A 22549-nucleotide genomic window follows, 5' to 3' on the forward strand; every position below is an offset into this window, starting at 1 on the left:
CTTTGTTTGTTTCCTTTCTTTGTCCTTCTCCCTCTCTCACTGTCTTCCTTACTCTTTCCCTTGCCTTCTTCTCATTGCCTTCTTGTCCACCCTATTGTCCCCGCCTCGGCTTTTGAGACAGTCAGTCCTTTCTCTCCCTCTCTCCCTTTTTTTTCCTATTCTTCTTTCCTCCCTGTGTGTGCCTGAAGGCCGACCCATGCGTCCGCACGTGTAGCTGGTGACAGGGTAAAGCGTAATTCCCCGCCATGGGTAGACAAGTAGGGCCCGTGCATACCCCCTGGTAAAGGCCCGGCCCGGGGAGGGGTGATTGCCCGAGCTGACACCTTCTGACCATGCCAATTGGTCCCTCCGTCCGTTTCTCAGGAGGTGTGACCTGAGGTGTAAACATTCACCTAAGGCAAGACCGCCCTCTGAGAGGGTCCCCACAAGGGAGGAGCACACTATCGGAGACGCTGGCAATCATGGGGATTCATCTGCAATGGATTTCCTTCTGCCCAAAAACGGAAACTTGACCAGCCACCAGTGGCAAAAGTACTACCGCCTGCCCCAAAATTCTTTGTTGTTTCTAGATCTGAGGACGGAAAGGATTTTTCATCTGTCAACCCTTTCGTTATTCAGAAGGGCGTAGATGCCATAGCCGGACCTGTCAAGTCTTGTACCAGGATGCGTAACGGTACCTTGTTGTTGGAAACTGAGAGCGCCTTTCAGGCACGAAAACTCCTACGGGCCACACTCCTGCACACGTTCCCTGTCCGGGTGGAAGCTCACCGCACTTTGAATTCGTCGCGTGGTATGATATCTACTAGATCGCTTGACGGATTAACTGACGAGGAGATTCAGTCTTTCTTCGCTGAGCAGGGCGTGATGGCTGTCCATAGGTTCATGAAAAAGTTCGACAATGACCTTGTTCCGACCCGGACACGTTTCTTGACCTTTGATAGTGTTCAGCTGTCGTCGCGCATCAAAGCGGGCTATGAAGTTATTTCTGTTCGCCCCTATGTCCCGACCCCTACGCGCTGCTACCAGTGTCAGCATTTTAACCACACTCACACACTCACCAGTCTTGTTCTAATGCGGCTAAATGCGTCACTTGTGGCAGGGCCGCCCATGAGGGTGACTGTCCACCTCCGTCTTCTTGTTGCGTGAACTGTCAGGGTGACCATGCAGCATCCTCTCACGACTGTCCCAACTACAAGGATGAACGCTGTACACAGGAAATTCGGGTCATAGAGAGAGTGTCCACCTCGGCTGCTCGCAAGCTTTTTGCTATTCAGAAGCCCATGCTGCTCCCAGAGGGGAAATAAAGTACCGTCGTCGCCTCTCCTCGGCCTACCAGGGAGGTATCAGACACAGACATGCTTACTGACCTTTAGCGCTACGGTCGTCCGTTCGGCCAGTGCTAAGATTGCCCAGTCAACGTCTCCTCTTCCTCCTGTCACCCCTAAGACACAAGCACCTTCATCAGCTTCTGCCAAGACTAAGACCCAGAAGTCAGATGCACGGGCCTTAAAGAAGGAACCGTCCCGTGAAGACTTCTTGCATACCCCGAACTCCCAGCCATTGACCAGTACTTCGACTAAACGACCTTCCAAGAAGGCTCATAGGAAGAAAAGTTCTCCTTCTCCGCCACGGCACGTTTCTTCTCCTGCATCACCCAGCGGTTGCCGCCCCAGGCCGTCATCCGTTTCGCCTGGCCGCACCACTGGTAGCCGAACATCTGGCCGTTCACCGGCAAAGGAAGCTCCGCCTCCCGACACTCTTAACATCCTGACTGACGAACCTATTGAAAAAATGGATGATGACTCTGTGCCTATTGATAGTGGCAGCAGTGCTCGCTCGAAGCCAGGCCCTCAGCGGCCTTCAAGGTGACCCCTTCTTGCTTCTCCTTTTTCTTCTCACGATGGCACTTCTTCATTGGAATATTCACGGCATTCGCTCCAACCGAGAGGACTTATGCCCATGCGATCGTATTGACTTGGCACACTATACCTCTGTGCGTTTTGACCTACCCCTGTGGCAGGTATTCCGGCTCATGGAGGGGTTATGTTGCTGGTCCGGGATGATATCTACTACGATCCCATCACGTTGCAAACCGATCTGTAGGCAGTTGCCATCCGAATTACTCTCCCCACTTTCATATTTTCCATTTGTACTGTTTACACTCCTTCGTCGTCTACCGTTGCTAGGGCAGACATGATGCAAATTATTGCTCAGCTACCTGCACCATTTTTGTTGACTGGAGACTTCAATGCCCACCATCCCCTTGGGGCTCTCCAGCATCCTGCCCGAGAGGCTCCCTGTTAGCAGACCTTTTCAACCACCTCAATCTTGTCTGCCTCAATACTGGCGCCCCTACTTTTCTTTCGGACACAACTCACACCTATAACCATTTAGACCTCTCTGTACTACCCAACTTGCACGTTGGTTTGAGTGGTACACTCTTTCTGATACGTATTCGAGCGACCACTTCCCTTGTGTTATCCATCTCCTGCATAATACCCCATCTCCATGCTCAACTAGTTGGAACATCTCCAAAGCAGACTGGGGGTTCTTCTCTTCTAGGGCAACATTTCAGGATCAAAACTTCGCAAGCTGCGATAGTCAAGTCGCACACTTCACGGAAGTCATTCTCACTGCTGCTGAATATTCCATCCCACATACTGCTTCTTCTCCACATCGTGTACTGGTCCCCTGGTGGACCGCAGCATGTAGAGAAGCTATACGTGCTCGTCGACGTGCTTTACAGATCTTTGAACGCCACCCTACGATGGCGAATTGTATTAATTATAAATGATTACGTGCACAGTGTCATCGTGTTATTAAAGAAAGCAAGAAAGCCAGCTGAGCTGCCTTCACAAGCTCCTTCAACAGTTTTACTCCTCCTTCTGTTGTCTGGGGTAGTCTGCGCCGGCTATCTGGCACTAAGGTCCACTCACTAGTTACTGGCTTGACGGTCGCGAATGACATTCTTGTGGCCCCTGAGGATGTCTCCAATGCCTTCGGCTGATTTTTCGCAGAGGTTTCGAGCTCCTCTCACTACCACCCTACCTTCCTTCCCAGACAACAAGCAGAGGAGGCAAGGTCACCTAACTTCCGCTCCTCGAATCATGAAAGTTATAATGCCCCATTCACCATGCGGGAACTCGAAAGTGCACTTGCCCGGTCACGGTCCTCCGCTCTGGGGCCTGATTCTATTTGTATTCAGATGCTGAAGAATCTTTCTCCTGCGGGTAAAGGTTTTCTTCTTTGTACTTATAATCGCATCTGGATTGAGGGACATGTTCCCACATGCTGGCGCGAATCTATTGTTGTCCCGATTCCTAAGACTGGGAAGGACAAGCACTTGCCTTCCAGTTATCGACCCATTTCTCTTACCAGCTGTGTCTGTAAGGTGATGGAACAAATGGTTAACTCTTGTTTGGTTTGGCTGCTCGAATCTCGACGCCTACTTACCAATGTACAATGTGGATTTCGTAGGCACCGCTCTGCTGTTGACCATCTGGTTACCCTGTCGACCTTCATTATGAATAACTTCTTGCGGAAGTGCCAGACAGTGGCTGTGTTCTTTGATTTGGAGAAGGCTTACGACACCTGATGGAGGGCGGGCATTCTCCGCACCATGCATACATGAGGCCTTCGCGGTCGCCTTCCTCTTTTTATTCGTGCATGTTTAATGGATTGAAAGTTCAGGGTACGTGTGGGTTCTGTCCTGTCCGACACCTTTCGCCAGGAGAATGTGGCTCAGTTTTGAGCGTCGCTCTCTTCGCCATAGCGATCAATCCAATAATAGATTGCCTCCCAGCTGATGTATCAGGCTCCCTTTTTGTGGATGATTTTACCATCTACTGCAGCGCACAGCGTACATGTTTCCTGTAGCGCTGTCTTCAGCGTTGTCTTGACCGTCTTTACTCCTGGCGTGTCGCCAATGGCTTCCGTTTTTCTGCCGAGAAGACGGTCTGTATTAACTTCTGGCACTACAAAGAGTTTCTCCCACCGTCCTTACATCTTGGTCCCGTTGCTCTCCCATTCATGGAGACGACAAAATTTTTAGGTCTTACATTTGACAGGAAACTTAGCTGGTCTCCACATGTGTCATATTTGTCTGCCCGTTGTACCCGTTCCCTAAATGTCCTCCGTGTTCCCAGGGGTAAGTCGTGGGGAGCAGATCGTACTGTCCTACTTCACCTATATCGGTCGATCGTCCACTCAAAGCTGGATTATGGGAGCTTTGTATGCTCCTCTGCACGGCTGTCCATCTTACGTCTCCTCAACTCCATACAACATCGGGGGTTACGTCTTGCGATCCAAGCACTCTATACTAGTCTCGTCGAGAGTCTTCATGCTGAAGCCAGTGAATTGCCACTAACCTACCGGCACGATATACTGCTTTGTCAGTATGCCTGTCGGCTATTATCAATGCCCGACCACCCGTCTTATCGTCCCTTTTTTGACGACTCTCTCGACCATCAATACGGGTTGTATGTATCTGCCCTGTTACCCCGTGGAGTTCGCTTTTGCCGCCTCCTTCAGCAACTTGATTTTCCACTCCCTACAACCTTTAGAGTGGACGAGAGCCAAACGCCACCTTGGCACCAAGCTCAGGTTCGCGTTCACCTTGACCTCAGCTCGCTTCCAAAGCAGGTTACCCCAGCTTCGGTATACCGCTCGCGGTTTTTCGAACTTCGTTCGAAGTTCATTAATACAATCTTCATTTATACTGATGGCTCTAAGACCAATGACGGTGTCGGCTGTTCTTTTATTGTCGGGGCACACAGTTTCAAATACTGGCTCCATGGCCATTGTTCAGTCTTCACAGCTGAGCTATTTGCCCTCTATCAGGCTGTTCTTTACATCCGCCACCACCGACATTCTGCTTATGTCGTCTGCTCCGATTCCCTGAGCGCCATCCGGAGCCTCAGTGATCCGTATCTGGTTCACCCTTTCGTGCACTGCCTCCAACGCTCTCTTCAGCAGCTGGCGGATGACTGTTCTCCAGTTACCTTTATGTGGGTTCCTGGCCATGTCAGTATCCCAGAGAACGAAGCTGCAGATGTCGCAGCCAAGGCTGCGGTCCTCCATCCTCGGACAGCTTGTTGTGAGCCTTCATCTGATTTTAGCAAGGTCATTTATCAGTGCATTTTATCGCTGTGGCATGCTGATTGGTCTACACTTACTGAAAACAAGCTTCAGGCCTTGAAACCTCTCCCCACGGCCTGGACAACCTCTTCACACGCTTCTCCACGGGAGGAGGCCATTTTGACCCGGTTACGGATTGGACACTGCCGGTTCAGCCACTGCCATCTGCTGATGGCTGCACCGGCGCTGCTCTGCCCATGTGGGCAATTGCTGACGGTACGCCACATTTTAACGTCCTGTCCGAATTTTAATACACTGTGCATTGATCTTGGCCTGCCATGTACTCTGGATGAAAGTTTAGCAGATGACCCAGGAGCAGCTGCTCACGTTCTTCGTTTTATCCACTTGACAAACCTGTCTAAGGACATTTGATTATGCTGTTTTCTTTTAATCCCTTGCCTGTTAATGTGCCTTTTATAGTGTTGTCCTTTTAGTTGCTGTTTTCACATTGTGCCTCGCGGTGCATTCATAATTTAGTCTGGGCGCTAATGACCACTGTAGTTGTGCACCCTTCAGGGCGGATGACCCACAATGAAGTGGACCAAGTCATCTTTTGTTGGCGACCGAATAGCCCCAGCAGTCTCTAAGAAAGGGAAGCTTGATAATAATGCCAATAGGTATGACCCTAAATCGTTCCCCTCCCTAGCAAAACCAAGGAAGGAACTAGGGCTACAGATTGACGAGATCCATATACTCCTCATTACGTAGTGTGCAGCAGAAATGATGGCAACTCCTTTCTGGATACGAAGCCTCTGTTGTTTGTTGAGCACCTGGAGGATAACTGTGGGAAAGTGACAGCACTGTCCAAAAATGTGCAGTGGTTCAGTTTTGATTCAGATGGTATCCCAAACCCAGTTGCATGTGTTGCTTGCCTGTGACAAGTTGGGTGATATTCCAGTTTTTGTCACTCCCCATGAAAGCCTCAACATGATCCAGGGAATTATTTTTCATTGCGACCTCTTGTTCCAGTACAATGACGAGCTATGCGCCACCTTAGAATGGCAGGTTGTTCATGTCATCCAGCACGTTTTCACGGGACCCAAAGACAAGGCCTTCATCTTGGCCTTTGAGGGTGATTCATTACCTGAAAAGGTCAAGGTGATGGTATACCGACATGACATCAAACCTTACATGCCTCCCCCCATGGTGGCGCTCTAAGTGCTGGAAATTCAGGCACGTATCATCCCGGTGCAATTCCAGCAGTCTCTACATGTGGTGCTGGAATTGCACCACATGTAGACTCTGTGGATGTTCACTGCATCAGACCCCCTGCAGGTTCGGGGATCAGAATAGGCCCGCGGTATTCCTGCCTGTCGTAAGAGGCGACTAAAAGGAGTCTCAAATGTTTCGGCCTTCTGTGATGGTCCCCTCTCGGGTTTGACCTCCATCTTTCTAAATCATTCCGAAGAGCGAGCCAATTGGGGAAGGGCGCCTTACATGGTGCACAGTGTCCGTCTTGCGATTAGACCTTTAGCCGGCTTTCTCGTCGTTGCAATGGCGTCCCGCTCGTTTTCGATCTCTTGGGCGAGGATACGTCCCTGGGTGCGATTACCACACTGCACTCTGCAGTGTTTCTTTTAACTGTGCCGACGACCTTGGACATTTTTGCACCTAAGATCCAGCACGGTAGCCAGTCCGTTGTGGTGGGGCCGCCATGTACCCTCTTGGTTGTAGCCCCCTGACAACACAGGGATCGCTCTACTGATGCCTGCGCCGTTAACTCCCCACGTATGCCAAGGAGTAGATGCCTATCCTACTGGGGTATCGGGACTCCCGGCAACGGCCATCCTGCCAGGTGGCCTTTGCTGTGGCTAGGTGGCGCCCGTGGGGAGGGCCCTTGGTCGGAGTAGGTGGCATCAGGGCGGATGACCCCCAATGAAGCATGGTACATCATCTCTCGCTGGTGGCCAGCCGCCAGCAGTCTCTAAGCATTCTCGGGCTCAATTTAATGCTCAGAAGTACGATCCGAAAACATTCCCCTCCCTGGCCACGCCGTGGGAAGAGCGTAAGTCTCAGGATGGAGGTAACAGTTATTCGCCCCGATTCTTAGTTTGCACGAGAGCTGATGGGGAGTCTTTTCTCTCCACAAAGCCTCAGTTCTTCGTCGAGCATTTAGAGGACAAGTTTGGGGAGGTGGAGGGCTTGTCTAAAATGCGCTCTGGGTCAGTACTGATACAAACGGCATCCTCCGCCCAGTCACGCAGGTTACTTGCTTGTGACAAGTTGGGGGATGTTAACGTTACTATTACACCACATAAGAGTTTAAATATGGTCCAGGGTGTTATTTTCCATAGGGACCTCCTTTTGCAGTCTGATGACGAGCTGCGCGCTAACTTAGAACGTAGAGGTGTTCATTTCGTCCGGCGCGTCCATCGGGGTCCGAGGGACAATCAGGTTGCTACCGGTGCCTTCATCTTGGCCTTCGAGGGTGATACGTTACCGGAAAAGGTCAAGGTGATGGTCTCCCGATGTGACGTCAAGCCCTATATTCCTCCCCCGATGCGGTGCTTCAAGTGCTGGAAGTTCGGCCATATGTCTTCCCGCTGCACTTCCAGCCTCACATGTCGAGATTGCGGACGCCCATCTCATCCCGATACTCCATGTGCCCCGCCTCCCATCTGCGTCAACTGCGGGGAGCACCATTCACCTTGCTCGCCAGACTGCAGTGTGTTCCAGAAAGAGCGCAAAATCATGGAATATAAGACCCTGGACTGGCTGACCTATACTGAGGCCAAAGGGAAATATGACAGACTGCATCCCGTGAGAATGACATCTTCTTATGCAGCTGCTACAACAACTGTGCTAGCCCCATCAGTTTCGCGACTTCCAGCCAGCTCGATCAGCAGTAAGACTCCTCCTGCCCCCTTGCCCGTGGGGGGCTCTACCCAACCGGTTGCTCCTGCACCACCTACCTCAGGAGCAACCTCCTCCCACCCGTCGGGGACGTCCGTCCCCGCTTCTCAGCCGGAGAAGCGTCTAACTTCTTCGGCTACTCTCGCCCGTAAGAGTTCCCTTGGGACCCTCCCTTCCCATGGTTCCACCAGCGGGAAGGATGACGGCCGCCAGTGGCATAAGTCCTCACCAGCGGCCGGGCGTAGGGCTTCACGATCCTCCTCTGTCCCGGAGACTTAATCGGTGAAGCCTTCCCAGCCGGTGAAACCCAAGGTTCAGCGAGAGAAGTCCAAGAGAAAGACCTCTAAGGCCAAAGAACTTGCGGTGGCACCAACCCCACCGCACCTTTCGCGCTCTGCGTCTGCGGATGAAGTCGAGATTCTGGCGTCCGCTGAGGACCTTGATCTCGCTGGTCCCTCAGACGCCATGGATGCCTCTCGTACGGGTACTGAATCGGTGGCAGTGGGTGAACAAGCGGCGTAAATTGCCTTCCCAGTCCTTTCACACCTTTCTCAGCCATGGACAATATCATCCTCCAGTGGAACTGCGGCGGTTTTTTCCACCATCTAGCTGAGCTCCAACAACTTATCAGCCTTCGCCCTTTCTTCTGCATTGCTCTTCAGGAAACTTGGTTTCCAGCAATGCGAACCCCCGCCCTCCGTGGCTATCGGGGTTATTATAAGAACCGGGCAGCATATGAAAGGGTGTCGGGTGGCGTCTGCCTCTATGTCCTTCACACTCTGCACAGCGAGTCTGTCCCTCTCCAAACACCTTTAGAGGCTGTCGCTGTTCGGGTGTGGACGCCACAGGCTATTACCGTCTGCAGTCTTTACCTTCCGCCGGATGGTGATGTCTCACAGCATGTCCTGGCTGCGCTGATAGCCCAATTGCCGCCACCTTTCTTGCTATTGGGCGACTTCAACGCCCATAACCCTCTGTGGGGTGGGTCAGTGGCAACAGGTCGAGGCGCCATCGTTGAGCATTTATTGTCGCAGCTCGATCTCTCGATTTTAAATGATGGTGCCTTCACACACTTCAGTGTGGCGCATGGCACATACTCCGCCATTGACCTTTCAATCTGTAGCCCTAGCCTCTTACCGTCTATCCAATGGAGTGTGCATGATGATCTGTGTGGTAGTGACCACTTTCCGATCTTTCTGTCACTACCACAGTGTCACTCTTCTGGGCGCCCTAGCAGATGGGCTATGAATAAAGCTGACTGGGACTTGTTCTCCTCCACTGCCGCTCTTGAGCCTCTCTCTAATGACGACATTGATGCGGTGGTTCAATCGGTCACCACCGGCATCGTTACTGCCGCTGAATCTGCCATTCCCCGCTCCTCTGGGTCCCCTCGGCGGCGGACCGTGCCTTGGTGGTCGCCTGAGATCGCTGCAGCGATTACAGATCGCCGGCGGGCGCTACAGCGTCACAAGCGACATCCCTGCATTGAACACCTGATCACCTTCAAACGGCTGCGTGCGCGGGCCCGCCGCCTTATCCGCCAAAGCAAGCAGGAGTGCTGGGAGCGGTACGTGTCCACCATTGGCCTCCATGTCACTCCATCGCAGGTCTGGGCGAAGATTCGACGCGTTTACGGCTATCGGCCACCTGTCAGCGTCCCTGCGCTCTCACTGAATGGAGCAGTTTGTACTGACTCCGACGTCATTGCAAACCACTTAGCAGAGCATTTTGCTATGAGTTCCGCTTCTGCGAATTACCCTAAGGCCTTCCGCTCCATTAAAGAGCGGATGGAACGTCGGAGCCTTTCATTTCGCACCAACCAACCAGAATCGTACAATGTTCCATTCAGTGAGCGGGAATTCCGCAGTGCCCTTGCCGCTTGTCCTGATACCGCTCCTGGACCAGATAGCATCCACTGCCAGATGCTGAAACACCTCTCAGTGGACTGCCAGCGGCGGCTCCTCGACCTTTACAACCGTATTTGGGTCAAGGGTGAGTTTCCGTCGCAGTGGCGGGCAAGTATAGTTATCCCCATTCTGAAACCAGGCAAGAACCCTTTGGCGGTGGACAGCTACCGCCCCATTAGCCTCACCAACGTTCTTTGCAAGCTTCTCGAACGGATGGTGAGCCGGCGCTTGACTTGGGTACTGGAGTCTCGGGGCCTTCTGGCTCCATCTCAGGGTGGGTTCCGTAAAGGCCGCTCCGCCGCCGACAATCTGGTGAGCCTGGAGTCGGCCATCCGTACTGCCTTTGCCCGCCGGCAGCACCTGGTCGCTGTCTTTTTCGACATGCGGAAGGCGTACGATACGACATGGCGTGATCACATCCTTTCTACGCTTCATGGATGGGGTCTTCGGGGCCCTCTGCCGATCTTTATCAGAAATTTTCTGTCGTATCGTACCTTCCGCGTGCAAGTCGCAGCCTCATATAGTTCCACCCACGTCCAGGAGAACGGTGTGCTACAGGGTTCTGTTTTAAGTGTCTGTCTGTTTTTAATAGCCATTAACGGGCTCGCTGCGCCCGTGGGAAATTCTGTCTCTGCTTCCCTGTATGCTGACGACTTCTGCCTTTATTACAGCTCTACTGGCATTGCAGCTGTTGAACGTCAGCTACAGGGTGCTATCCGCAAGGCGCAGTCTTGGGCTGTAGCTCATGGGTTCCAGTTTTCGGCAGCCAAGACCTGCGTAATGCATTTCTGCCGGCGGCGCACTGTCCACCCGGAGCCGCGGCTTTATCTTGCCGGCGAACTTCTTTCAGTGATGGAATCACACAGGTTTTTGGGGGTGGTTTTCGATGCCCGGTTGACTTGGCTGCCTCATATCCGGCAGCTTAAACAGGCGTGTTGGCGGCATCTAAACGCTCTGAGATGCTTGAGCCACACCCGCTGGGGCGCCGACCGATTTACCCTGTTGCGGCTCTACCAGGCGTTAATCCAATCCCGTCTGGATTATGGGAGCCTGGCTTATGGCTCAGCATCCCCCTCTGCGTTGCGGGTGCTGGACCCAATACTACACAGCGGGATCCGACTTGCCACTGGTGCCTTCCGCACCAGCCCTGTGGACAGCATCCTTGTTGAGGCAGGTGTCCCTCCACTGCGGGTACGACGCCAACAATTACTGGCTGCTTATGCTGCCCATGTTTTTAGTTTGCCCAGGCATCCAAATTACTGTGTCCTGTTCCCGCAGTCGGTCGTCCATCTACCGGACCGTCGGCCCCGGTCGGGTTGTCCGATCGCCGTACGCGTCAAGGAGCTTCTCTGCGGGCTTGGGTTTTTCCCTGTTCCACCTCCTTTCCAGGCGCCTCTGCGTACACCCCCGTAGTGTGTTCCTCGCCCTTGCCTTCGGCTCGACTTGGCACAGGGCTCGAAGGACTCGGTCCTTCCAGAGGCCTTCCGCCGCCGCTTTTATTCCATCCTTGCCACGTATCAGGGCTCTGGAATTGTTTACACCGACGGTTCGATGGTTGCTGGTCGTGTCGGGTATGCGCTAACTCTAGGGGACCATTCCGAACAACGGTCCTTGGTAGCTGGCTGCAGCGTTTACACTGCTGAGCTGGTCGCCATCTTTCGAGCCCTAGCGTATATCCGCTCCTGCTCAGGTGAGTCCTTCGTGATCTGTAGCGATTCCCTGAGCGGTTTACAAGCTCTCGACCAGTGTTTTCCTCGTTCTCGTCTGGTGATGGCTATCCATGAGTCCCTGCATACTCTTGCGCGTTGTGGCCGCTCTGTGGTCTTTGTGTGGACCCCCGGTCATGTCGGTATCCCGGGCAATGAACATGTTGACCGCCTGGCGAAAGAGGCCACGTGTAAACCATCTCTGGATGTTGGCCTCCCAGAGACTGATTTGCGGGCAGTCCTCCGCCGAAAAGTTTTTGCGCTTTGGGACGCTGAATGGCGCGATCGGATCACACCCAATAAACTCCGTGCCATTAAGGAGACGACGACTGTGTGGCGGTCATCCATGCGAGCCAACTACAGGGACTCAGTTGTCCTTTGTCGGCTCCGTATTGGCCACTCCCGGCTAACACACAGTTATTTACTGCGCCGGGAGGACCCTCCTGTCTGTCGCTGCGGGGCGGCTTTGACAGTGGCCCACATTCTGTTGGCCTGCCCCCTTTTGGCTGTGGTCAGGCAGACATTTGCACTGCCTGATACGCTCCCTGCCATTTTATCTGATGACCCTGTTATGGCTGCCTTAGTTTTACGTTTTATTAGGGCAGGGAGTTTTTATTCTTTAATCTGAGTGTTTCTGTTTTCTTTTATTGTTTTGTGTTGATTCTGGCCTTTGGCCTACGGTTTTAAACTAAGTTTTTAATGTGTTTTCGGTGGTTAGCTTTTCCATTTTTTTTGTTCCTATGGTCGGCCAACCACCGTCACACTCAGTGTGATTCTATTTCGTTTTGTCTGGTCCTTGTCTATGTTTCTTTTGTTCTGTGTCGTCTGTCTCCTATTCCGTTGAACATTTTTTATTCTCTGTGGGTATTTTTAGTATTTTGGAAAAAGGGACCGATGACCTCTGCAGTTTGGTCCCTTTGATCCTTAAACCAACCAACCAACCAACCACTGCATCAGAATACTCCGTGTGCGTCTTCTCCCACATTTGTGAATGGTGAAGAGCACCTCTCCCCCTGCTCACTGGACTGCCCTGTACTCCAAAAGGAGCGGAAAATCATGGAATACAATACCCTGGACCGGCTGTCTTACCATTAGGCTAAACTCAAATATGAACGGTGAAACCCACTTCGAATACTGGCTGTCCTTAAATCCAATTCAAATGCTGGTTGTGCTGCCGTCACAACAGCATCGCCATCGATGACACAATTACACCCACCATCTAAGCTTACTCCAGTGGGCCCTCAGGGCTGCCCATCTTCCTCCCCCCTCCATCTGGCTGGGGGCACATCTTCTTCTGTTGCTCCCAAAGCTTCTACTTTGGTAGCATTGCCCTCCCCCCCCCCCCCCCCCCCCTCTCTCTCCCCAAATGCCAGTGACATTGGTCCGCTTCCCCCCAGCTGGAGAAACAACCACCTCCTCCAGCTCCTCTTGGGAGTCTTACCTTCCACAGTTGCCCCCCCCCCCCCTCCCATCCACACCCCCTTCACAATGGTCAAGCAGACACCAGCCAGTGGCTGAAAGAGCTACTGGCTGTTGGTCGAAGGGCCTCACAGTCTTCCTCTGTTCCTGAAGCTACTTCAGAGAAGCCCTTCCAGCAAGGCCCTAAGGAACAGCGAAAGGACAAAACTTCAAAGAAGAAGTCCACTAAGAAACAGGAGCCTCTAGCAACACCTGTACGAGCACTCCCACACTGCTCTGCTTCCGAGGACCAGGTAGAGATTCTGGCATCCCCTGAGGACCCAGATCTCACTAGCTGCTTGGATGCAATGTCACTGGATGCCAACCCTCAACCGATGGTGGCAGGTGATGCTGAGGTGTAATTTGCCTCCTTGGTCACTTCATACCTTCCCAGGCAACAGAAAGTGTCATTCTCCAGTGGAGCTGTGGTGTGTTTTTCTCCCACGTGGCTGAATTACATCAGCTTTTATGCTTTACATCTGCATTTTGCATTGTCCTTCAGGAAACCTGGTTTCCCGCATTGTGGACCCCCGCCCTTTGTGGCTGTTGGGGTTACTGCGGAAATTGTCCTGGCTGTGGCAGACTGTCAGGTGAAGTTTGCATCTTTGTCCTTACCTCTGCCTGTAGTGAACCTGTGCCCCTTCAAACACCTTTAGAAGCTGTGGCTGTCAGGGTGAGGACAACGCAGGAAATTACTGTCTGTAACATTTACCTCCCTCCAAATGGTGACGCGCACCCCTAAGTATTGGTTACGCTTATTTCACAGCTCCTCCCACCTTTCCTCCTTCTAGGTGATTTTAATGCCCATTACCCTTTGTGGGGTGGAACTAAGTTTACTGACCGTAGCAGTGATGTTGAGGACCTGCTAACTCAACTCGACCTTTTCCTCCTAAATGCACTTGCACACACACATTTCAGTGTGGCACATGGCACATATTCAGCCATTGATCTCTTGGTTTGCAGTCCTGACCTTCTCCCATTTATCCATTGGAGAGCACATGACGACTTGTATGGTAGTGACCAATTTCCACTCCTCCTGTCCCTCCCCCAGCTGGGCTCTTCCCAAGGCTGACTTGGAAGCTTTCACATCCGCTACCATCATTGAATCTCTGTTGCGTACCACCATCAGTGACATGATTCTCACCATTACTAATACCATTACTGCCGCAACTGAATCGGCTATCCCTTGTTCTTCCTGTTGCCCCCTGCGGAAGTCAGTGCCTTGGTGTTGCCAGAAATCACTGCAGCCATTAGAAACTATAGGCGGGACCTCCAACGTCATAAGTGCCACCCCTCCATGGAGAACCTGATTGCCTTCAAATGGCTCTTTCACCCCCTTATCAGACGGAGGAAGCAGGAATGTTGGAAATGCTATGTCTCTACCATTGGAACATGAACTCCCACCTCCCCGGTTTGACCAACCTCCGCCGACGTTATGGCTATCGGACCCCTGCAGGTGTACCTGGAATTTCCACAAATGGAGCTGTATCTGCAGAGCCAGACGTAATCACAGAGCATCTTTCACAGCATTATGCTTGCATCTCTGCATCTGAGAATTGCCACTCCACCTTCTGTTTTCTCAAACAGAGGTTAGAACGACGACACCTTTCTTTTGCTCCACGACACCCTGAGTCTATAATGCTCTGTTCAGTGTGTGGAGATGTCTCAGTGCCCGTGCCGACCATCCTGACACATCCCCTGGCCCAGGCATTTGCAAATGCTGAAACATCTGTCAGTGGATTCTCAGAGCCACCTCCTTGCCGTCTTCAAATGCGTCTGGAGCAATGGTGAATTCCCATCGCAGTGGCAGGAAAGTATCATCGTACCAGTGCTAAAGCCTGCTAAGAACCCAGTAGATGTTGATAGCTATCGTCCTATCAGCTACACTAATGTTCTGTGCAAACTACTCGAACGTATGGTCAGCCGGCGGTTGTGTTGGCTCCTTGAGTCTTGGGGCCTTCTGGCTCTGTCCCAGGTGGTTTTTGCTAAGGACGCTCTACCGTCGACAACTTGGGCACCTGGAGTCTTCCATTTGATCGGTCTAGTCCCAGCAACAACACCTTATTTACGTCTTTTTCGACCTGACGAAGGCCTACAATACCACCTTGCGGCACCGCATCCTCACTACTCTGCATGTGTGGGGCCCCCTGGGCCCACTCGCGATTTTTATACAGAACTTTTTATCACTCTGCACTTTCAAAGTTCGCATCAGTGCTTCCCACAGTGAACCTCATATACAAGAGAATGGGGGTCCCACAGGGCTCTGTCCTGAGTGTCCCACTGTTTTTAATTGCCTTCAATGGTCTCGCATTAGCAGTAGGATTTTTCAGTATCTCCCCTCCTATATGCTGACGATTTCTGTATTTCCATCTGCTCCTCTTCTATTTTTGTGGCTGAATGCAGGCTGCAGGGAGCTGTATGGAAGGCACAATTGTGGGCACAGCTTTCAGTTTTCGGTCACGCACTTCTGTCGTCATCGTACTGTCCATCCCCACCCAGAACTTTACCTCGATGACCAACTACTAGATGTAGTGGAGACTTACCACTTTCTGGGATTGGTCTTCAACGCCCACATAACTTTGCTTCCCTATCTTCGTCAGCTTAAGGACAAGTGCTGGTGGCACTTTAATATTATTAGATGCCTAAGGCATACCGACTGGGGTGCTTATCGTCCTACACTGCTGCAACTATACAAAGCCCTCGTACAGTCCTGTATTGACCATGAGAGCGTGGTGTATGGTTCAGCATCGCTCTCTGAACTGCGTCTGCTGGACACTATGCACCACTGTGGAGTTCGGCTCGTGAGTAGAACCTTCCGAACGAGCCCCATGAAGAGCCTCCTTGTGTAATCTGGCATTCCTCCATTGCAGCTCCAGCAACAACTAGTGCTTGCAAACTATACTGCCCACATTCATAGTTTGCCTTGCTATCCAAATTACCATCTCCTTTTCCTTAACACGATGATGTGACTCCCGCAACGGTGGCCCAGAACTGGGAATCCCCTCGCTGTCCGTGTCCACTCGCTTCTTAATGAACTCAACGCTTTCTCCCTACCACCTTTTCTGTGGATCCACTTCTGTACACCTCCGTAGTCCATACCTTGGCCATGGCTTCGACTGGACCTATCGCAAGGCCCAAAAGGCTCTGTTCCACCTGAGGCCCTCTGCTGGCAGTTTCTCTCTCTTCTCAGCGAGTTCCAGGGCTCAGAAATAGTTTACACTGGTGGATCAGTGGTAGACAGTCTTGTGGCTATGCTTACACTCACATTGGCCATACTGAACAGCGCTCCGTGCCGGATGGCTACAGTGTTTTCACTGCAGAGTTGGTAGCCATCTATCGTGTCCTTGAGCGTATCCGCTGCTGTGCCGGTGAGTCCTTTGTCATTTATAGTGACTCGTTAAGCAGCCTACAAGCTCTCAACCAGTGCTTCCCTTGACATCTTTCAGTGATGACTATCCAGGAGTGTCTTTATGCCCTCAGTGACCTTCATTTGGACCCCAGGACATGTCGGGACACCGGGCAGTGAACTTTCCTGACAGCCTGGCCAAATAGGCTATTGGTAAACCGACTCGGGAGATCAGCTTGCTGGAGACTGATCTTCGATCGGTTTTCCGCCGCAAAGCTTTCGCGATTTGGGATACTGAGTGGCGCACCCTCAGTACCCAAAACATACTCTGTGTTATCAAGGAGACAACAAACATGTGGTGGTGTAGTTTTCTTTATCTTTTATTTTCTGACCTGTCCTTTTTTTTCCCACTGTCCTTCACTTCACCTGTCTACCACAGTAATGTATTTAGATTTCTGTTCTTATTAACTCTTGTAACATGTTTTCGCAGTAATCCCTGCTATATCCACCACCTTTAAGCTCTCACAATTTCAAATCTTATCCAGTGCAGTTCCCAACTATCAGATTTTCCTTTTCACCTCATCTGGTAAGTCTCCCCTGACATGGGGTGCTGGGCAACTTTTCCATAACTCCCCCATTTCCTAAAGCTCTCCAGTCTTTTCCTTTGTAACTCTTCCTTGCCCTTCATCCCTTCTGCCTCCACTTGGTGAGGTGGTTTTTTTTATCAATCCAATTATGTTATATTCTCTCTCTCTCTCTCTCTCCCTCTCTCTTTACTGTGATGATAAACCTGTATAGTCTTGAAATCATTTGTACATTAATTGAACATTAAAATAAATTGTTTAGTTCAGCTGTATGAAGAAATTGATGTAATTACTGGATACATTAATTCTTGTCTTGTTGATACAGAACTTTCCTGTCAATACTTCCACATTCATATTATCCTGACTTTGATAATCCAGCAAGAGACCCCACCAATGAAAGTAACATCTGTGATGTTAAACATAGATAAGTGTTTCTTTTCATGTATTATTTTGGCTCTGGTAGCTTTTATTTCAACATCAGATATCAAGAGGCAAAATTATGAGCTAAATTGTTTAAGAGAGTGATTTTCGTTGTTTATTTTTATGAGAGAGAGAGAGAGAGAGAGAGAGAGAGAGAGAGACATTCATTTAAACTTTCTTCATATGACCTGTTTGTTGCAGTCTGCCGCTGATGCGCTGGGAGCCCTTGTTGGTGCAACAACTGCTGGAGAAACGGTGTCGATGGACCACCCAGTTACACTAGTGCCGCAGTTAATAGATGGGTGTGTGTCATATGCTGTGCAGTTTGCTAACGGAGAGGATGAATCTGCAGATGTCGGCAGTACTGAGCAGCAGGAGGCGACAATGGAAACTTCGTGTGCCTTCTCTTCACCTACAGAATTTGCCGTGTCAGTGACAACGGCACCCGAAACTAATCAGGAACAACTGCCACCACTTCCTGTACTTTCTTGTGTACGGGAACACAAGTCCTTACCAATCGCGGCTAAGACTCAGGTAAAGGCCACCACATAACAACAATCACGTAACTGCAATCAGTAGTGAATTGCCTTATCTCATTGACAGCAATAAAATCAAATCTTACATTATGTGCCTGTTAGCAGTAATAATTAGAAGTGTGGGTATTTGAAATAAATTCTCATACCTTTAGAAAATTTCAATGTGTAGTATGCAGAATTACTTTGATTTCAATGAATAAGTTAAAAATAAAAATAACTGAGCAAGTTGTGTGCTAAAATAGCTGTAGGTAAAGCATATATTAGATGGTGCAGCAATAGAAGATAACACAGTTGCAAACAGAGAATGTACGAGGGTAGTTTGAAAAGTTCTCAGAATGGAATATAGGAAAAGTACTTACATTACTGAAGCTATTTTTTATTTTTCAGTGTAATCTCCTTGTAGATTAATGCACTTGATCCAATGATGTTCCAGTGCCTTGATCTCACCTCGAAAATGAGTTTCCCCCAGGCCTGCAAAATAGTTGTCAACTCCGGCTATCAGTTCTTCGTTTGATGTGAATCTTCGTCCACCAAGAAAAATTTTCAGTTTTGCGAAGAGGTGGAAGTCTAATGGAGCCATATTAGGTGAATAAGGCGGGTGTGGCAACAATTTGTACCGTAGTTCGTGTAGTTTTGCCACGGTGACGGCACTTGTGCTCGGGAGCATTTTTGATCCAGTGTCAAGAGTCACAGCACCCATCGTGCAGATAATTTTTTCATTTCTAATTCTTCAGTTAAAATGTGATACACCCTTTCAGATGACATCTGGCAAGCATGAACAATTTCACACACTTTCAATTGTTGATCCTCCATGTTCATTTTGTGTACTTTTGCAATGATTTCTGGAGTAGTGACACATTTTGGCCAACCACTGCGCGGATCATCATTTAAGCTCTCCCGACCAAATTTAAATTCATTTATCCTCTCAGCAGCAGTTGAATATCAAAGAGCAGAGTGCCCCAGTGTGTTCTGGAAATTGGCATGACTGTCCTTTGCTTATATACCTTTCTTTATGGAGTACTTAATCACTCCTTGAACCTCTATTTTTTCCGTCTTCGCAAATCACTTCTTGGGAAGAACAACAGAGCCACGTCACCGCCACAGCTCTCTTCAGAGAACACTGACGTGGCATATGTTTACAGGCAACAGTCCAATGAATATCACGTGAACAACTCGTTGCCCTAGCACTGACCTCTCATGGTGATTCCGAGAACTTTTCAAACCACCCTCGTATGTCCTTACTAGTAACATATTTGAAAGGAAAAGTTGTGTATGTCAAGAAAAGTAAAAGTATGATACCCTGTGGCCATAGAAACAACAAATCACTGCTACAGGCAGTTATTTTGTACAAATACCTAAGACTAGTTTTGTCAATATAATAGAAGGAAACATTCCACGTAGGAAAAATTATATTTAAAAACAAAGATGAGGTGACTTACCGAATGAAAGCGCTGGCAGGTCGATAGACACACAAACAAACACAAACATACACACAAAATTCAAGCTTTCGCAACAAACTGTTGCCTCATCAGGAAAGAGGGAAGGAGAGGGGAAGACGAAAGGAAGTGGGTTTTAAGGGAGAGAGTAAGGTGTGGATGGATATGTGCGTGTGTGCGAGTGTATACCTGTCCTTTTTTCCCCCTAAGGTAAGTCTTTCCGCTCCCGGGATTGGAATGACTTCTTACCCTCTCCCTTAAAACCCACTTCCTTTCGTCTTCCCCTCTCCTTCCCTCTTTCCTGATGAGGCAACAGTTTGTTGCGAAAGCTTGAATTTTGTGTGTATGTTTGTGTTTGTTTGTGTGTCTATCGACCTGCCAGCGCTTTCATTCGGTAAGTCACCTCATCTTTGTTTTTATATATAAGACTAGTTTTGTGTAGAGATGTGAAAAGGAATGACCAAATAGGCTCAGATGTAGATAAAGCAAATGGCAGCCTAGGATTCGTTGGTCATATATTGGAGGATATTTGGCGTATACAAAACAGAATGGTGCAAATAGTCACAGGATTGTTTAACTGGTGAGAGAATGACAGAAATGCTGAAACACGTACTGGCAGACATTCAAAAGAAAAGAACATACCCCTCAACACACTACCTAGAAAATATTAAGAACTGTCTTTTGGGAAGAGACTGTGAATATTATTCAGCTCCCTGCCTCCCTATTGTGTAGGGGTTGCATGGCTGAAGTTAAATGAATAACAGCTTGCAAGAGTTGTATTTACTATCATCCTTCTCAGGGTCTGCTTACAGATGAAACTGGGAGAAACATAAGTATATGGTACTCTCCACCTCATACTTTACAGTGATTCATGGAGTTCACATGGTAGATGTATGAGATCTGTCCAAAAAAAAAAGGAAGATGTTTATAATTTCACATTTTGTATTTGTCCAATATGTGCATTGTATTTGTTGTTGTGTTTGTAAAGATGTCTCGAAAGTATCTGTACAATGTTAAGTCATACAGATAAAGTGCAACAGAGTTTGAGAAATGTTTAATATTGCTTTTGGAAGCTTTCTATGTTTGAAAGAAGGGTTTCCTATTGTTATAAGCACTTTGAAGAAGACTGTGAAGATGACATGTATCATAGATGCCCCAGTGCATCATCAATCGATGAAATTGTCGAAACAGTGAAGGAAATTAGAGTGAAAAGTCACTGTATCTCAGTCGGTGATCTCACGGATGATATTTGGATATCGGTTGGCTCATTGCCTGAAATTTTTTTGGATGTTTTTGTGATGACAGCAAAATTTGTTCCAAAATTGTTGAGTTTTGAACCAAATCAGTGGTGCAATGGTGCAAAACTACTGGAATGTGTGATAACATGTGGGTTTACAGGCTGTCAAACCGGCCGACTGGGAGCAGTAGAGGCACCACAGGACATTTCAATTTCCCAATTTCCACTGTCCTGAATATAGTTTGATGGCATCCATTACAAAATATACTCGTTTGAATTCCACAGAGCGAAATACAGTGATGTACAATAGAAAGATGCTGTATGAAGAGGCGTGGCACTGCACTTTGGCACACTTAACACCAAATAACATGTCTTAAATTTCCTCTAACACTTGTGTTTTATGTTTCAGACTTTTCAGAAAGATGTGCGCTACAAGATGAACATATTTTTGAAAGTTCGATTTTTTTTATTATTATTATTATTATTATTATTATTATTTTTTTGTTTTTTTTTTTGAAGTGTTGGTCCAGTTAGCAAATACCGTAGATCGGCAGCCGATGCGCAGAGCAGTCTTGAGTTATAGTGGGTAGTCTCCACGTGACCTGTGTTTACATTTAGTGATTTTGCTGTTTCCCCTTCGTTTACCCTCTCATCAAATGCAAACGAAACAGATATCTGTGGCCGGGAGATATCAAGTGAATTAAAATACATTCACATAATTACGGAACGCTAAAATATGTTATTAGTTTTAGATTTGATTTTATTTCCACCTTTCTGACAGTCAAACATTAATTGCCTTGCAGAACAATGAAGTTATTTTAATCTGTTTGCTAAAGAAATTTGACTTTTATTAACCTTTTCAGCAGAGGTAGTCAATGCATTTGAAACAAAATGTTTAATTCCGCAGTACTAGCTGGCTTCAGCTGTTCGCTGAATTTCAAGTGCACATTTTCATCTTCTAGCACGTATGGCATTATGCCATAATAAAGAACCAAACATGATATAATACAGCACTGGTGCTCCAAGAAAATTTACACCCCGAAAAACACACTGAAAAGCTTAATGTCTGGTCGCGGTCTACTTCATTGGGAATTTGGACATACGAATGTGGCTTTAAGTATACACTTTAAATATGCACATTTTAGCGTGGTTCACGAAATTCCCATGCTCTTGGGGTATCCTCTGATGTATTGTTTCTTTGATGACATAATTTATGATCTTTCAGTGTCTTACACGTACATACGTACGGGCTCCCTACTTCATGGTAGCTGCGCAAGCGCCATGTCCCCTGTTATCTGTGCTCTCTGGCAACTGCTGAAATGAACCTATTTCTAACAGCTCGCGGGAAAATATTGCGAATGGTGGTTTGAAAAGCGTTACTTTCAAGGTAAATATCCTTTTACGTAAGTTGAACTGCGTGCGAGAATGTACCATGAATTTCTTAAATCACAGTGCGTTTGACTCTCATTTAAAAATCAGCTCTTTGATGACAAGCCATTTTAGAAGAATTTTGAACCCTGAAGATCAGACATTTATGTCATTGTTAAAAATTTTACTGGCATATTTGTGTGATATATCTTAAAGTATAACACGTGCAAAAAAGATCAACGTTATATGCAAAAGCTTAGCTTCTCTTGTAGCAATACTACATATATTAATTTAAACTATTAACTTTCCCTGTTTGTGTGTTCATGCTACTTAACAGTGATGTCGCTTTTGGCTGGTCCAGTGCTCTGAATATCTGCTGTCATTGGCTGGCGAGACCACATCACATGAGCTATGACGCTTACAAAAGCGCATCGCAATCTCGATTTCAATGATTCGGAAAGTAACATGCGGTGTTTGGTGGAATTCCAATGTATACTTTCGTAATACAAAAATATGCAGCGTACGTGTTGCTGCACATCAAAGATATTTCCAAAAGGTGTCC

General features: G+C 48.7%; 1 protein-coding gene across 2 annotated transcripts in view; it reads left to right on the plus strand.

Annotated features, from left to right (window-relative positions):
- Positions 1-22549, plus strand: part of LOC124717146 — a 146554-nt gene that overhangs the window by 16446 nt on the left and 107559 nt on the right. For both annotated transcript variants that reach the window (XM_047243899.1, XM_047243900.1), the window contains exon 2: positions 17612-17944. In XM_047243899.1, coding sequence (XP_047099855.1) covers positions 17612-17944 — 333 coding nt within the window. The remainder of the gene's footprint in view (positions 1-17611; positions 17945-22549) is intronic.

This window comes from Schistocerca piceifrons, chromosome 9 (genome assembly GCF_021461385.2).
Source record: "Schistocerca piceifrons isolate TAMUIC-IGC-003096 chromosome 9, iqSchPice1.1, whole genome shotgun sequence".
Taxonomy (NCBI): domain Eukaryota; kingdom Metazoa; phylum Arthropoda; class Insecta; order Orthoptera; family Acrididae; genus Schistocerca; species Schistocerca piceifrons.